Consider the following 13,455-nt stretch of genomic DNA (forward strand, 5'->3'; position numbering starts at 1 on the left):
GTCTTGTTCCTGCGTTATTATGGACATCACCGCTGATGACGCAGGTAAACGTTCCAAAAACAAGGGTTCATGTTCCCGAACCTTAGTCGCGATAGTATCAGGAACCGGCCTCACTGAGCAGGCTTACGTGACATGGTATCAGCAGTGAACATTTTCTTTCCCGATAGATGTGTTATAAGATTGTGGTACTCTAAGGTTGTCATGCGAACACTTTGGAATATACGGTAAGGTGGGGCAGTATGAGACAGAAATATATAATTGTGTTGAATATGTTATGTAAAGACGACGAAGTTTGTAGTTTTTTGGGGTGATGTTTTCTTCTTCTCTTTTTTGGTGAACGGACTCGTAGCACGTTCATTATGTTCGATTCTGTAAGGACGAGGTGGACGGATTAAAAGGTTGCTGGATTTTCTAAGAGCTGCGAGGTTTCAGCTTCACTTCTTCCACAGAGAGGGATCTTCGGATTCTTCAAAATTTCATGGTGCCGAAACCCGGGAGCTGACCTCACTGCAATTTTCATCCGGATTTCTGTCCAACAACAATGGATCGGGTCAAGTACAACAGAGCGACCAGAAGGGCTCAAGTAACTAAGCTCTGCAATGAGGTTGCTGAGCTCCGAGCGGACCGAACAGCGACGGACGTAACGCTGAAAGCACTCTTGAGCAACATTCAGAATGCTGACGTAGCACTTCGAGCAGTGAACGACGAAATCGAGCCTCTGTTTGGAGCAGAGGAGCTTGAAGAGGAGTATCAGGGCGCAATCAGCTACGAAGAGAAGACCGTAAAAGCCATAGTGGAGATCCAGTCACGTTTGGATGAGTTGAGACTGGACCCTGCGCAATCACAGAGCGGAGTGAACCCTGTACAACCACAGAGCGGAGTCAACCCTGTACAGTCACAGAGCGGAGTCAAACTCCCGAAGTTGCAGCTTCAAACCTTCTCAGGCGAGTTGACCAACTGGATATCTTTTTGGGAGCAGTATCGTACGGCAGTTGATGAGAACGCAAGGTTGACGAAGAGTGAGAAATTTCAATACTTGAGGACCTTGTTGAAATGAGATGCAGCATCAGCTATTCGAGGTCTACAGGCAACTGCGGCGTGCTATGACGATGCTATAGACATACTGATGCAGCGTTTCGGGAATACAACCCGGATAGAACGTGAGCACCTGTCAAGGTTACGAAAACTCCCACCAGTGAAGTCGATGGAGGATGTCGTGGGGCTTCGAGCACTTTACGATCATGTCCAGGCTCACATGAGAGGACTTCGAGCGTTAGGAGTAACAAAGGAAAGTTATGCTTCCATGATGGTGATGCTTCCTTTTGTCGGCGCTTCCAGAAGCCCTAGTCATAGACTACCAAAGGAGGACAGTACATGACGCCATGCGGTCAGAAAGTTTCGAAGCCAACCAGGATGGACAAGGAGCAGCTCAGTCAGAATCGACCGCAGAAACAGAGACAAAAGGACTGGAAGAGTTAAAAAGGTTGCTTATATACTTGCGAGTAGAAATAGAGAGCCGAGAGCAGGTAGCAACTAAAATTCGCCGTGACAGCTATCCCGATCAGCGCCCCAAAGGCAAAAGGACTGGAGGTATGACGGCTGCAGCTGTGTTGTACGCTGGACTTGGGCAGCCTGGCGAAAAAAGGAACTGCTTTTTCTGCAGTGCCGCAGATCACAGCACCGAGGACTGCAAAGCAGACATTACCCTAGCGGAAAGGTTCAAGAAACTGGCCAAAGATACGAGGTGCTATCGTTGTACCAAGAAGGGTCATCGGTCAAAGGACTGCCGAGTAAAAGTGGAATGCAGTAAGTGTCGAAGACGACATGCGTCATCGGTTTGCGACCCGTCTAGACAACCGGTAGAAAAGGCTCTGGTCAGTGAAGTGGTTACCACGACGAGCGTCTCTACAACGAACAATCCACAACAGTGCGAGAGAGCAAGAGTAATGCTGCAAACGTTCCGTGCCTGGGCATCGTCGGACACCGAATGCGCTTACCTCAGAGGGATATTCGACGGAGGAAGCCGGCGCACATTTATACGTGATGACATAGCCCGCAGGCTTAAGCTGCCAGTAATTGGGCAAACAACGCTTCAGCTCAACACTTTCGCAGGCGATGCCAGTCGAGACAATATTCGAAAGTGCAAAGTTGTCGAAGTTCGGCTAAGAAGTCAATTCGCACCAAAGGAATATGTGGTTCGCGCAACCACCATTGACTTCATTTGTAAGGACCTCGAAGAAACTCCTGCCAGTAACGAATTCGTGTCTTCTGTGCGTGTCCACGGCAACTTCATCGCCGATGACTTCTTATTCCCGAGTGTACGGAGTGAAGGCGAAATAGGACTACTCATCGGATGCGACGAGCTGTGGAAGTTGGTCTCAGGAGAAGTAAAGAGATGCAAGAGTGACGGAAGACTGGTTGCAATAGAATCCGTTTTCGGCTGGACCTTTCAGGGGCCAACCACGGTGACCAGCTACAGTACTACAGACAGTTCAACGACAGCTGTGTGCATACTGAAGGTTGGTGTGGTCACTTCTGATGACGACATTCTGAAACGTTTCTGGGAACTGGATAATCTAGGAATATCTCAGGAGCCTGACAGTAAACAGGAACACAACGCAGAGGTTCTGGAGGACTTCATACAGAAGGTGGAAAGGAGGAACGGCCGTTATGAGGTTGCGCTGCCATGGAAGATGGGCCTGAGTGCGCTAGAAGATAACTATGCAGTAGCTAAAGACCGAGTGCGGAGGTTAATGAAACGACTGCAACGAGACAACACCGTACTGGAGTATGATGAAGCTATCCGAAGTTACATAAAAAATGGTCATGCCGAAGAAGTCAAGGAGGACAACGGATCCAGTTTGATTTATTACATGCCACACCGAGCTGTCATCCGGAACAACTCGAGTACAACAAGGGTACGAGTTGTATTTGACGCCTCGTCACATGCAGCAGGGGCATTGTCTCTAAATGATCATTTGGAAAAAGGGCCAAAGCTTAACACCGACTTAGTTGGAGTACTGCTACGTTTCCGGCTACACAAAGTGGCATTGACAGCCGACATCGAGAAAGCCTTTCTGCAGGTGGGAGTCCGGAGTCAAGACAGAGATGCATTGAGGTTCCTGTGGCTTTCGGAGATTCCGACAGCAGACCATCAGGATCCACAGTTACAGTGCTGGAGAATGAAGAGGGTGCCATTTGGGACGACAGCGAGCCCCTTTCTTTTAAGCGCTACCCTGCAGCATCACTTCAAGTCGTTTCTGGACGTCGATGGGAAGTTGGCTGAGTCGTTGCTCAATTCCTTTTACGTGGACGACCTGCTCACCGGAGCTCCAACCGTGGACGAGGCCCTGGATATAGCTTACAGAGCGCAAGAAATATTACTTAAGGATGGTATGAACTTAACAAAATGGGCTTCAAACGCTGCCGAGATACAACAGGCATTGTCACCACAAGATATCAGCTGTGGTGTGAAGAGGAAATCATTTAACGAGCCCGCCCAGGGCAAGATGCTCGGTGTTGTCTGGAATCGAGAACTTGACACGTTCACATTCTCTGGAGAACATCTGTTAAGCATCATTAGAGACACACAACTAAGCAAGCGGTCAGTGCTACAGGCCTCAGCTAGGATATTTGATCCACTCGGCTTTATTTCACCCTACACGATCCGGGTCAAGGTCATTTTTCAAGAACTATGGAATGCTGGACTACAGTGGGACGCTCCCCTACCGGCAGATTTAGCGACGATGTGGCGATCCTGGATTTCAGAGCTACCAAAGCTGTGCAGTATATCCTTGGAGAGGTGTTTGTTACCAGTCAACGGGACAGAATACGTCTACGAGCTGCACGTATTCACAGATGCATCACCACAAGCTTACGGGGCCTGCGCCTTTCTGCGAACGAAAAATGAGTGTGAAGAAAAGAAAGTGCGACTGATCTTCGCCAAGACACGTGTCGCGCCGATCAAGACGCTCACGCTCCCACGGTTAGAACTAATGGGAGCTGTGATAGGAGTACGAATTGCCAATTTCGTCAGATCGTCGTTGGCGGTGGTAGTAAAAGGTGTGACATTCTGGACAGACTCTACAATTGCTTTGAGTTGGATCAAGGGTGATGCTACGCGGTGGAGACCGTTTGTACGGAACAGAGTCGTCGAGATCCAAGTACACAGCGAAGCGAAGCAGTGGAGGCACTGCCCAGGGAGTGAGAACCCGGCCGACGCACTGACAAGAGGACTTACCGTCAAGAAGCTAATCGACGAGAGGCAATGGTTCGAAGGTCCCGGCTGGCTAACACAGAACGAGGAATTATGGCCAGATATAACGTCTAGAAGTCCAAGCTGTCTCGACTCCGTTGAAGACGAGCGAAGAACAGAAACCGTGACCATGACTAACGCTGGAGAGAGTCCCATTCCTGCATTATTTGATCTGAGTAGACACAGTAACTACCAGCGCGCCCTGCGCATTACAGCGTGGATCACGAGGTTTATTCGGAACTGTCGTTCAACATCAAAAATCGGTGGTTCACTCAGTGCTACTGAAATTGGAGAGGCGGAAGATTTCTGGACCAGGCATGTACAGACAGAAGCTTTTCCAGAAGAAATTACTGCGTTGAAAGAGAAGGGGGCTATCTCCAATACGTCGAAAATAGCACAGTGGCGGCCCTTCTTGGACGACAACGGAATCCTACGTTTGACAGGACGACTGCAGTACTCCAACCATACGGAAGGAGTAAAGCACCCAATACTACTCCCCAAACAACATGCGTTCGTGGCGCTCCTGGCTGACAATGCTCATCGGCGAATGCTCCATGGCGGGGTGCAGTCCTCACTGACAGCTTTGAGAGAGCGTTGGTGGATTATCAAAGCGAGGCAGTTGGTAAAGTCGATCGTGCACCGATGTAAGGTCTGCGCAAAATTTCGTGTACCGAGAGGAGCAGCACCAACTGCTCCTTTACGGACGGAGCGTTTGACACCCACACACCCCTTTGACACTACCGGCATAGACTTCGCTGGACCACTGTACATCAAGGAGGCTTCGGGATCATCTACCAAGTCATATATTGCATTGTTTACATGTGCGACGTCGAGGGCCGTACACTTAGAACTTGTTATGGACTTAACCACGAAGTCATTCATCAGAGCGTTCCGGCGCTTCATTTCAAGGAGGGGAACTCCGTCGACTATTTTTAGCGACAATGCACTGACCTTTAAGAAAGCAGCCAAGGATATAGGGAAGCTTTGGAGCGTCATACGGAGCCAAGAAGCGCAGGATTTCGTAGCCACAAACAGAATCAGTTGGAAGTTTATTGTAGAGAGGGCGGCCTGGTGGGGAGGAATGTGGGAGAGGATGGTGCGCACCGTTAAATCTTCCTTGAGGAAGGTGCTCGGACGTCAATGCCTTACGTATGAAGAAATGGTGACGTTATTGCACGAAGTAGAGGCAGTGGTGAATTCTAGACCACTCACTTTCTTGCATTCCAACCCAGATGAGCCCAGCGCTCTCACTCCCGGTCATCTACTTATAGGAAAAAATCTAATAGCACTTCCAGGCACAAAGGACGCATCATCAGTTCCCTGTACAAAGACTGATACCACCAACAGAAGATGGATGTATAGACAAAGACTTGCGGACCTTTTTTGGAAGAGGTGGAGACAGGAATATCTGCTCGAACTGCGATCTGCCCATCAATCCAACCAGGTTCCCGAGTCGCGCACAGTGTCAAGAGGTGACGTTGTCATCGTCCATCAAGATAAAGTTCCAAGACATTTGTGGATACTAGGGGCTAGATCTTGAACTTTTCGCTATCCCGTAACGCTTGCTAAACGCTCGTGCTCCCCAGTTGACGGCCAATACGCGTGACGGAATGAGCGCGCAAATTTTGAAAAATAGCTATAACGATCGCTATGTGCAGATCAAGATTGAGCCCTAGGTCGAGTCACGGAAGTCTACAAGGGAAGAGACGGAAACATTCGGTCGTGCGCGTTAAGGCTTCCAAGCGGCCACACTACGCGCCGACCTGTACAATTGGTGTATCCCCTGGAGGTTCAAGACCGCGAGTGTTGATGACTCACTCTCGCGCGGGGAGGGTGTTGAATATGTTATGTAAAGACGACGAATTTTGTAGTTTTTTGGGGTGATGTTTTCTTCTTCTCTTTTTTGGTGAACGGACTCGTAGCACGTTCATTATGTTCGATTCTGTAAGGACGAGGTGGACGGATTAAAAGGTTGCTGGATTTTCTAATAGCTGCGAGGTTTCAGCTTCACTTCTTCCGCAGAGAGGGATCTTCGGATTCTTCAACAATTGAATATGGAATTTTTATTTTTCGTGCTTTTACAGAAAACTATCCAAAAGCACATTCTCAGGGGTCTAGAGCTTCTGGCCTGTAAATGCAGAACGGTCGAAGCAGGTCTGAAGTAAACACAGAACAAGAAATTCGAAAATACATATTGTCTCGTCTTACCCCAACCCTCTACGCAACACCAGACATCGCGTGGAGCAAGATAAGACACGCCGTGGTAACGAACTATACAAATTAGGTTTTGCAGTCCGAGCAGACAAAGTATAGGTCGTGGGCTGCTTACCCCCCCACCGCCACACCCCTTAACCCCAGCGCCCACATGATGTGCAATAAAACCACACAGAACCCGCTGCTATTTTGCTCCACCGTCCTTTGGGAACAAGGCACCGCAAGACTGATATGCCGCTGACCGCTCGCTTTTAGGTGCGCTTCTGCTTTGCTGGAGATATCATAGAGAATATGAAAATTTGCTGGAAAATCCTGGGCAATATGGAAAAAAGAAATATCTTAGGAACAAGCACAAAGCCACCTAATAGCTAACATATCCGTCTCTTAATTACATTAAATTTAAATTTGATTAAATTGTTGCGTCTTGCCCTGTGCATACCACCAGATGCATTATTTTTTTTCTGTTGAGCAACGAATAACCAAGAGTGCCCATATTTTGCATACATCTAGAAAAATGAATAAGGACATAGGATGTGGACATTGGCAGAATTGGCCTGCAAAACACGGCTGCGCAGTTGAAAATAAAAAGGACTACAGAAAATCGCACTTTTTTTGTGGGTCTTTACATTCCACTCAGGCGTAACCAGTCTTTTTTTCTCTTCAACGCATACACCAATCTGGACAATTCGCACGTGCAATAAATCGGACAGATACCTATGAGTAAAGTTGCAAGCGCATGTAGCAACGCGTCTCTGAGACAGGCGTCGAGCCAAAAAATGTCGCGTCTTTCCCCGTGTCTCATCTTGCCCCACCTAACCCTAGGTGTGAGCTAACTGAAGGGGGATTGATGTTTATTAAAAAGAAAAGAAACATGAAAACGTCACGAAGTGGTTTGGTTGAGAGTAGTTAAATAAGCAGTTTATGATCTGTCTCAAGGTTAAATCCCAGTCCAAGGAGGTACGTCCTGAAATTTCCCATTGCCCAGCAAGTGCTTCCTTTCCTAACTGTGCGTATCTCTGTTCAGTTGCAGTAAGTGCTCGAGATCATTACGTCACCGGAAATCGTTCATTGCTTTCCTCCTATGGGGGAGAACCGCTCCTACCACAAATGACGAAGCATCGACTGATAGGGAGAGAAGCTCCTTCGCATCATAGTAAATGAGGAATGGGCTTCAAGTTAAGCTGGTGTTCACTTTTGCTTTGAACGTTGCTTCCTAGTCCTTACCCCAAAGCCACTCTGCGTCATGCTGGAGCAGATCTCGCAGTGACTTCGTGTCGTTGGCCAATCCCGGTGGATGCCTTGCGAGGTGATTAACCACGCCTAATAGTGACCTTCGTGATGCGACATCTTATGTTGATTTCATGAGAAGTATTGCTTTTATCTCCTCCTCCTCTACTGAGATGAACATCTTATGAAGCTTGCAGTATGCCCACGTTGTTATCCGCTAGCATGAAGGTAAGAACATTTCTGTAAGATTGAGATTTCAGTGTTATAGAGAGCTTGTCCAGATTTCCGTATAGGTTAAAGAATCCACGGAATGAATCCAGAGACCCGCCACTGTCACGTCGCTCATCATCATAGTTGTCTCGCGACATAGAGATACAAATTCTGAATATGTTCGACAACATTTTAGGAAACAGGCTTGATATAATATCCCAATGACTAGATAATTCTCTCAAAGTACAGCAAATTTGTGATCCTACAAGACACTTTTTGTTTTGCCTTCTTTCGACAAGCTGTTACTGAATGGAATGGTGTTGAGTGGACTTCCTCATTTCATAATAGTCACCATTAACTGACAGGCCACCTTCTTCCGACACGAGCTATCACAGCTTATTGACCCCTAACCAGTTACACAGGGGTGGACATGTATTATGATGCGTTGTATTATAATAATATTACTCTAACCCATTTTGTATTAGTACTAATATATTACACAATTTCAAAAATAAATTTATATTATTATTATAATGAACCAAAATATGTATTATATGTATTAATGTATTACCTGTTGAGACAGTAATGGTTCCCAGTGGGCATTCGCCATTGTCACTGTATGACTCAGCCATAGTATGGGCTGACGACGACGGCCCATGTGCTTCAAAAATGGGTCCATGTCATTCATAGATTGAGATGTTACCCGCCTAAAAGAACTCGTTACAAGTTAAGTTACCTTGTGGAAAAATGTAACTAAGTTAATAAGGAAGTTTTTCAGCCTGAAATGTAACTTGCAGTTACTGAGTTACTTAAAAAAAAGAACGAGTTACTTCCAAGTTACTTGGGACACAAAATAGCATTATGCAGGTGCAGCGCGCGTGAGCAGTTGGGTTAGACCTTGAGTTGCCTGCGCAGAAGTGCAACATGCTTAGGTCGTTTTCGTTTATGTCCAACCATAGACATCTCCCTGTTTGTAAACAAATGACGTCATAGTGTTCGACAGCGCCACAAATTTGGTAGAATTGAACTAGGCTCGAAGCTAGAGGTGCACAAGGTCGCGCCCGAAAGCCACGGTCTTGAGGGGATTACGATATGGTCCCTTAAAGGGACTCGACCCTCGGTCCTGCTTTTCTTTCAATGGGAGGCAGCGAACAAATGCCCGTTCGTGGAACCCAACCCTCTCCTTCCGGTTTGTTTCGGTGTCAGTCTGTCTACCAATGTCATGGTTCACAATGGTTCAGCTTCATTTCAATCGCAGTGGTTCTTACTTCCTGAATAAAATACTGTCATTGATTGAATATCACGTTTTATGGCAAAAAATGCCATGAAGGAACCGGAGAGAAAGCAAGAAAATATGTGGACGTGAGTGAAAAGCGAGTTAAAAGTAACTTGGAACATAACTTGTTACTTTGGCAAAATTACCTGAAAAAGGAACGAGTTCCTCTGAAAGTTACCACGGCGCAAAAGTACCGAGTTAAGTTACAAGTTACCAAAAAAAGGAACTTAGTTACAGTAACGAGTTACCTCGAACTCTGATGTCATTGCACGTTAGCAGTCTACCATATCCTTCCGTGTCTTATCGCAAAATGGCATACTAGATCACAGGGAGATAAGTATCTCGTCAGGAGTATTGCGTACCCCTTTCTTGGGGTTACACTAACAAACCTTTAAAGGAACTGTAAAGTGGAATTCGACCCCTCCTGTTTCTGTGTGCGACTTGGTAGTGTTTGCCTGTGTGATGTCTCACATAGAGCCTAAGTACTCAAAGCGCATTAATTATTACACAGCATCAATTAGAAAAATTAAATCGGACGGTAGGTTGCGCCCCGCAACAGCTAGAAAAGTCATGATGGGAGTACTCCCGTCACGTGATACCTAAGTAATACACAATGAACTTATGACTGGCTACTAACCTCCAATAAACACTACTTTTAGAATCACAAGAATTACTGGGGCAATTCTTCAAAATATCGAAGACACAGTATCCCAAAATACTGTTAGCGCTGTCAGCGCCCTCTGTTTGCTCTCCTCACAACCATATCGCACGGCGACGGCGTGTATTGCGGCCTTGCGAGGTTTGTGTACGCAAAAAAGTTCATTTCCTGCCGAAATTCAGCAAAGCCTCAACTGACAGCGATGCCCAAGTATCTACTGTAATGTTCGGGGATACATCAAGTGTGCTCTTTCGACAAGGGTCGTTGTGCACCACAAGATTCCAACGGAAAATGCACGGAAACGAAAGTTGTTGCAAGCGCTTGGTCAAGTCATTCGTGATCCACGGCGTATTTGCTCAACCCATTTCTCTGACGAGTCGTACGAAGTTGTAGCAGCGGACGGTCAAAAACTTCTCAAACGGACTGCGGTCCCGACACCAGTGTTTCACCTTGTGACGTCTGACGATGCGAACACCAGTGCACACGAGGTATGTATTCACCCATACACAGGAATAATACATATATGTGGTTCACTTCAAATTCTGGAGAGCCCTGAGCTCTCGCAGGAGAATATAAGTGTCAAACAAATTATGTGTTATAGATACTGACCGTACTATTCATTCATATCAACGACAGAGGCGTCCTCGTGACTTACAAGAATGTGAAACTGGGAAGCAAAAGCGTGCAAATGCATGATGCGACCTTTATCCAGTGATGAATTCAACACCAATTGTTCACACACACTCATGCCCACACGTGGGTCAAGCTCTTGTTTTGTTTAACATTTTAACTCCTGCATTCCTTGCAGGTGCATGATATGCGAATATCTGCACCACTGGTGGAACCAGATGATGAGTCATTCTGGAAATCTGAAAGACAACCGTTTTGAATGGCCTGCTGATACAAGTTTGCAGATACTCAAAACTCTTCTACTTTGCAGTGCTGTGCCCTCTGCTGCACCAGACCAGAAGAAGTACATCAAACGTGCATCATGTTCAGAACTTCCGGTGCATCTCACAAAGTGTGCACAGATGTTCGCATCACGCTTCTCACCACAAAAGCCGAGTGCCCAAGTGAACACAGTTTATCTTGGAAACGTCAGCCAGAAGTGAACAAGATGGCTGCGGGGAACATCTTGCTCTCTGGCACAATCCTTTTCAATGGGACCAGTGCAGTCAAGGTGTGAATTCATAGCGCCTTATGTTTTCACAGATTCAAATGACACCTTGTAGTATTTGCTGTTGACCAGGTTCCCTGGTTACTCGAGCCGATTAATATTAAAGTCACCTCAACATATCTCATCTACAACACCTACCAGAAAGGTTGCAGGCTCCCTTTCGCGACACAGGTATGATTATCAGAACTCACGGCCATAAGAGACTGAAACATTCAAATAATCTTACTGAAACACAAGCTTTCGAATAGTGTCCGTCCTTCATTAGGCATGATACAGACACACGTGGTACAGATATTTATACTGATGTACATTACAGAAAGGGAACAAAGAATGTAGTGAGGAGGAAATTCAAATCCTTGTTAGAAAGTATTTAGGGCACGAAAAAATAATACAAAACAAGGCACACAGGCTTTGTGTAGTTGAATTTTCTGTTACAATATAGTTCTATCTGCAACAATGACATAAAAGGTACATGTAGTAAAAGGTAAAAAGAGCAAGCTTCTACACAGTAAATTCAAAAACACCCTTTCTGGGTCAAAAAAGATGTTTTTAAGCAAATACACCTTTTTTAATTCCACAAAGATAACCAAAAGCCGCAAAAAGGGTGCTAAAAAGGTGTATTAGAAAATACACTCTTTATTACACCAAGTGCTGTATCAAAAAGGGTGTTTTATGCGTTTACACCTGTCTTTACACCCTCCAAGTAACACTGGTGTCGAATAAGGTGTTTACGTTATATACACCCTTTCTACACTGGTGTTGGAAACGGTGTTTTCATTCGTGAGAGAAAAATTACATTGGCTTGACAGCTCCGCTCATTAGGTAATCACAGTATAGACGATAGCTTGAGTTGAAAACACAATATTTGACAGGGAGGGATGTCAGGAAACTCGCTGATATATTTGACTCGTTACATGCGTACGTGTTAATTGCAAAGACACATTTTCGTCACCGTTACAGACGAGTTTTGCCGCACTAAGCTTAGCGAAAGTACTCCAACGAACTGCATTTCAGTATATGATCAATCTGGTACGCCAATTTAGGCTACCGAGGGTGCCACCATAGGTGGCTCTCCTGCTTGATGACAATACATACCGAGGGTGCCCGGGCTCATTACTGGCATCGTCTGAAGATGGTATTGATGATATCGATGGTATGGTATGGATGAAGCATCGTCACGCCGCTCATTTCACGAGCACGGACAGCGTATGGCGGGCTAGCCCTTCTAGCTAGCTAGTCCTTCTAGCCCGCCATAGACAGCGTTACGACGTTGCGACCTTCACCTCTTCCCTTACACATGTCCAACTGTTTTGCTTTCATTTTATTTGAATTTTTTTTTTTTTTTTTGCTCACTCACAGTGTTGCTAGGACGATGAGGGTGGCCAGCGACGAGCTGCGCTCCAGTTTAGGTTCTGCTGTGGAACCACGGCTGGAACCAGGCTCCAACAGCTCCCCATAGAGCCCATAGTTTGACATAATTCACACAACACTGGGCACACGACCAATGAGAGTGCAACGTTGTAGAAATTATGCAATGCCAGTCGGCCAATCAGGAGCCTTAACTGTGGCTGACCTTTCGACCGGTTCTGGCTACCATGGACTTCTACCGGATTTCACGCCTACGGCCGTTACCCGACATTCAAAATAACTGAAACTTCTTTTGGCTAAAAGAAATATTTATTTGACACAAAGCACTGATTCAAAGATCTGAGACATGGGTGCACTGTGAATACAAAGTCCACTGCGTTGCTGACGCACTGTAACTAAGTTCGAACTCGAAGCAAAACGAACACAGCTATCGAAATCCGACGGGGCCCGCGCTTGTTCTTCACTCTCCAACCGCTCCAACTCACGAAGCATTCCAGTTCCAGAGTTGATAGAGTGTTCGTGGGATAATATTCGTGTCCAGGAACAGCACAACACACGTTGAATCACATCGACGCATGAATAAACCAGCGAACACTTCCACAAACTGTTCTGCCGATTGACATCACCGAAACACGGAACACAACAGGACGCCTTGCCGGCCCATTTTATGATGGGCATCTTCTTTCGTTGTTTGCAGAGCGGAAAACACGCTTGTGTGGCACGTAATCGTAACCCTGTCTTTGTTGTCAGGCCTCAAAATCCAACGGCACCCGAACGCGTTCTTCACTCTCCAACCGCTCCAACCCACGAAGCATTCTAGCAGTTGATAAACTGTACGTGGCATAATAGTCGTTTCCAGGAACAGCAACACGCGTAGAATCACAAACTGTTCTGCCGATTGACATCACTGAAACACTTGAGGACGGACGCGCTGCCGACCGATGCGAGCTATTTCGAAACTACGCTGAAACGGCCGCCGGGACGCTGCACACACATGCGCGCGTACAAAATGCGATTTCAAAACGTTGTCGACCAATCGGAACGCGCACACAGTCTGGGCCAATGAGCTT

The 13,455-nt window shown here is 46.4% G+C and overlaps 1 protein-coding gene across 1 annotated transcript; it reads left to right on the forward strand.

Moving 5' to 3' along the window:
- Positions 1 to 541: 541 nt before the first annotated feature.
- On the forward strand, positions 542 to 11,020 carry LOC135376833 (uncharacterized; the record flags this gene model as incomplete). Its single annotated transcript, XM_064609286.1, has 3 exons — positions 542 to 944; positions 1,339 to 4,877; positions 10,781 to 11,020. Coding segments are annotated over exons 1-3 (4,182 nt in total), but the record flags the coding sequence as incomplete, so codon positions are not given.
- Positions 11,021 to 13,455: the final 2,435 nt, after the last annotated feature.

The sequence above is a fragment of the Ornithodoros turicata genome, unplaced genomic scaffold (assembly GCF_037126465.1).
Source record: "Ornithodoros turicata isolate Travis unplaced genomic scaffold, ASM3712646v1 ctg00001331.1, whole genome shotgun sequence".
In the NCBI taxonomy this organism is placed as follows: domain Eukaryota; kingdom Metazoa; phylum Arthropoda; class Arachnida; order Ixodida; family Argasidae; genus Ornithodoros; species Ornithodoros turicata.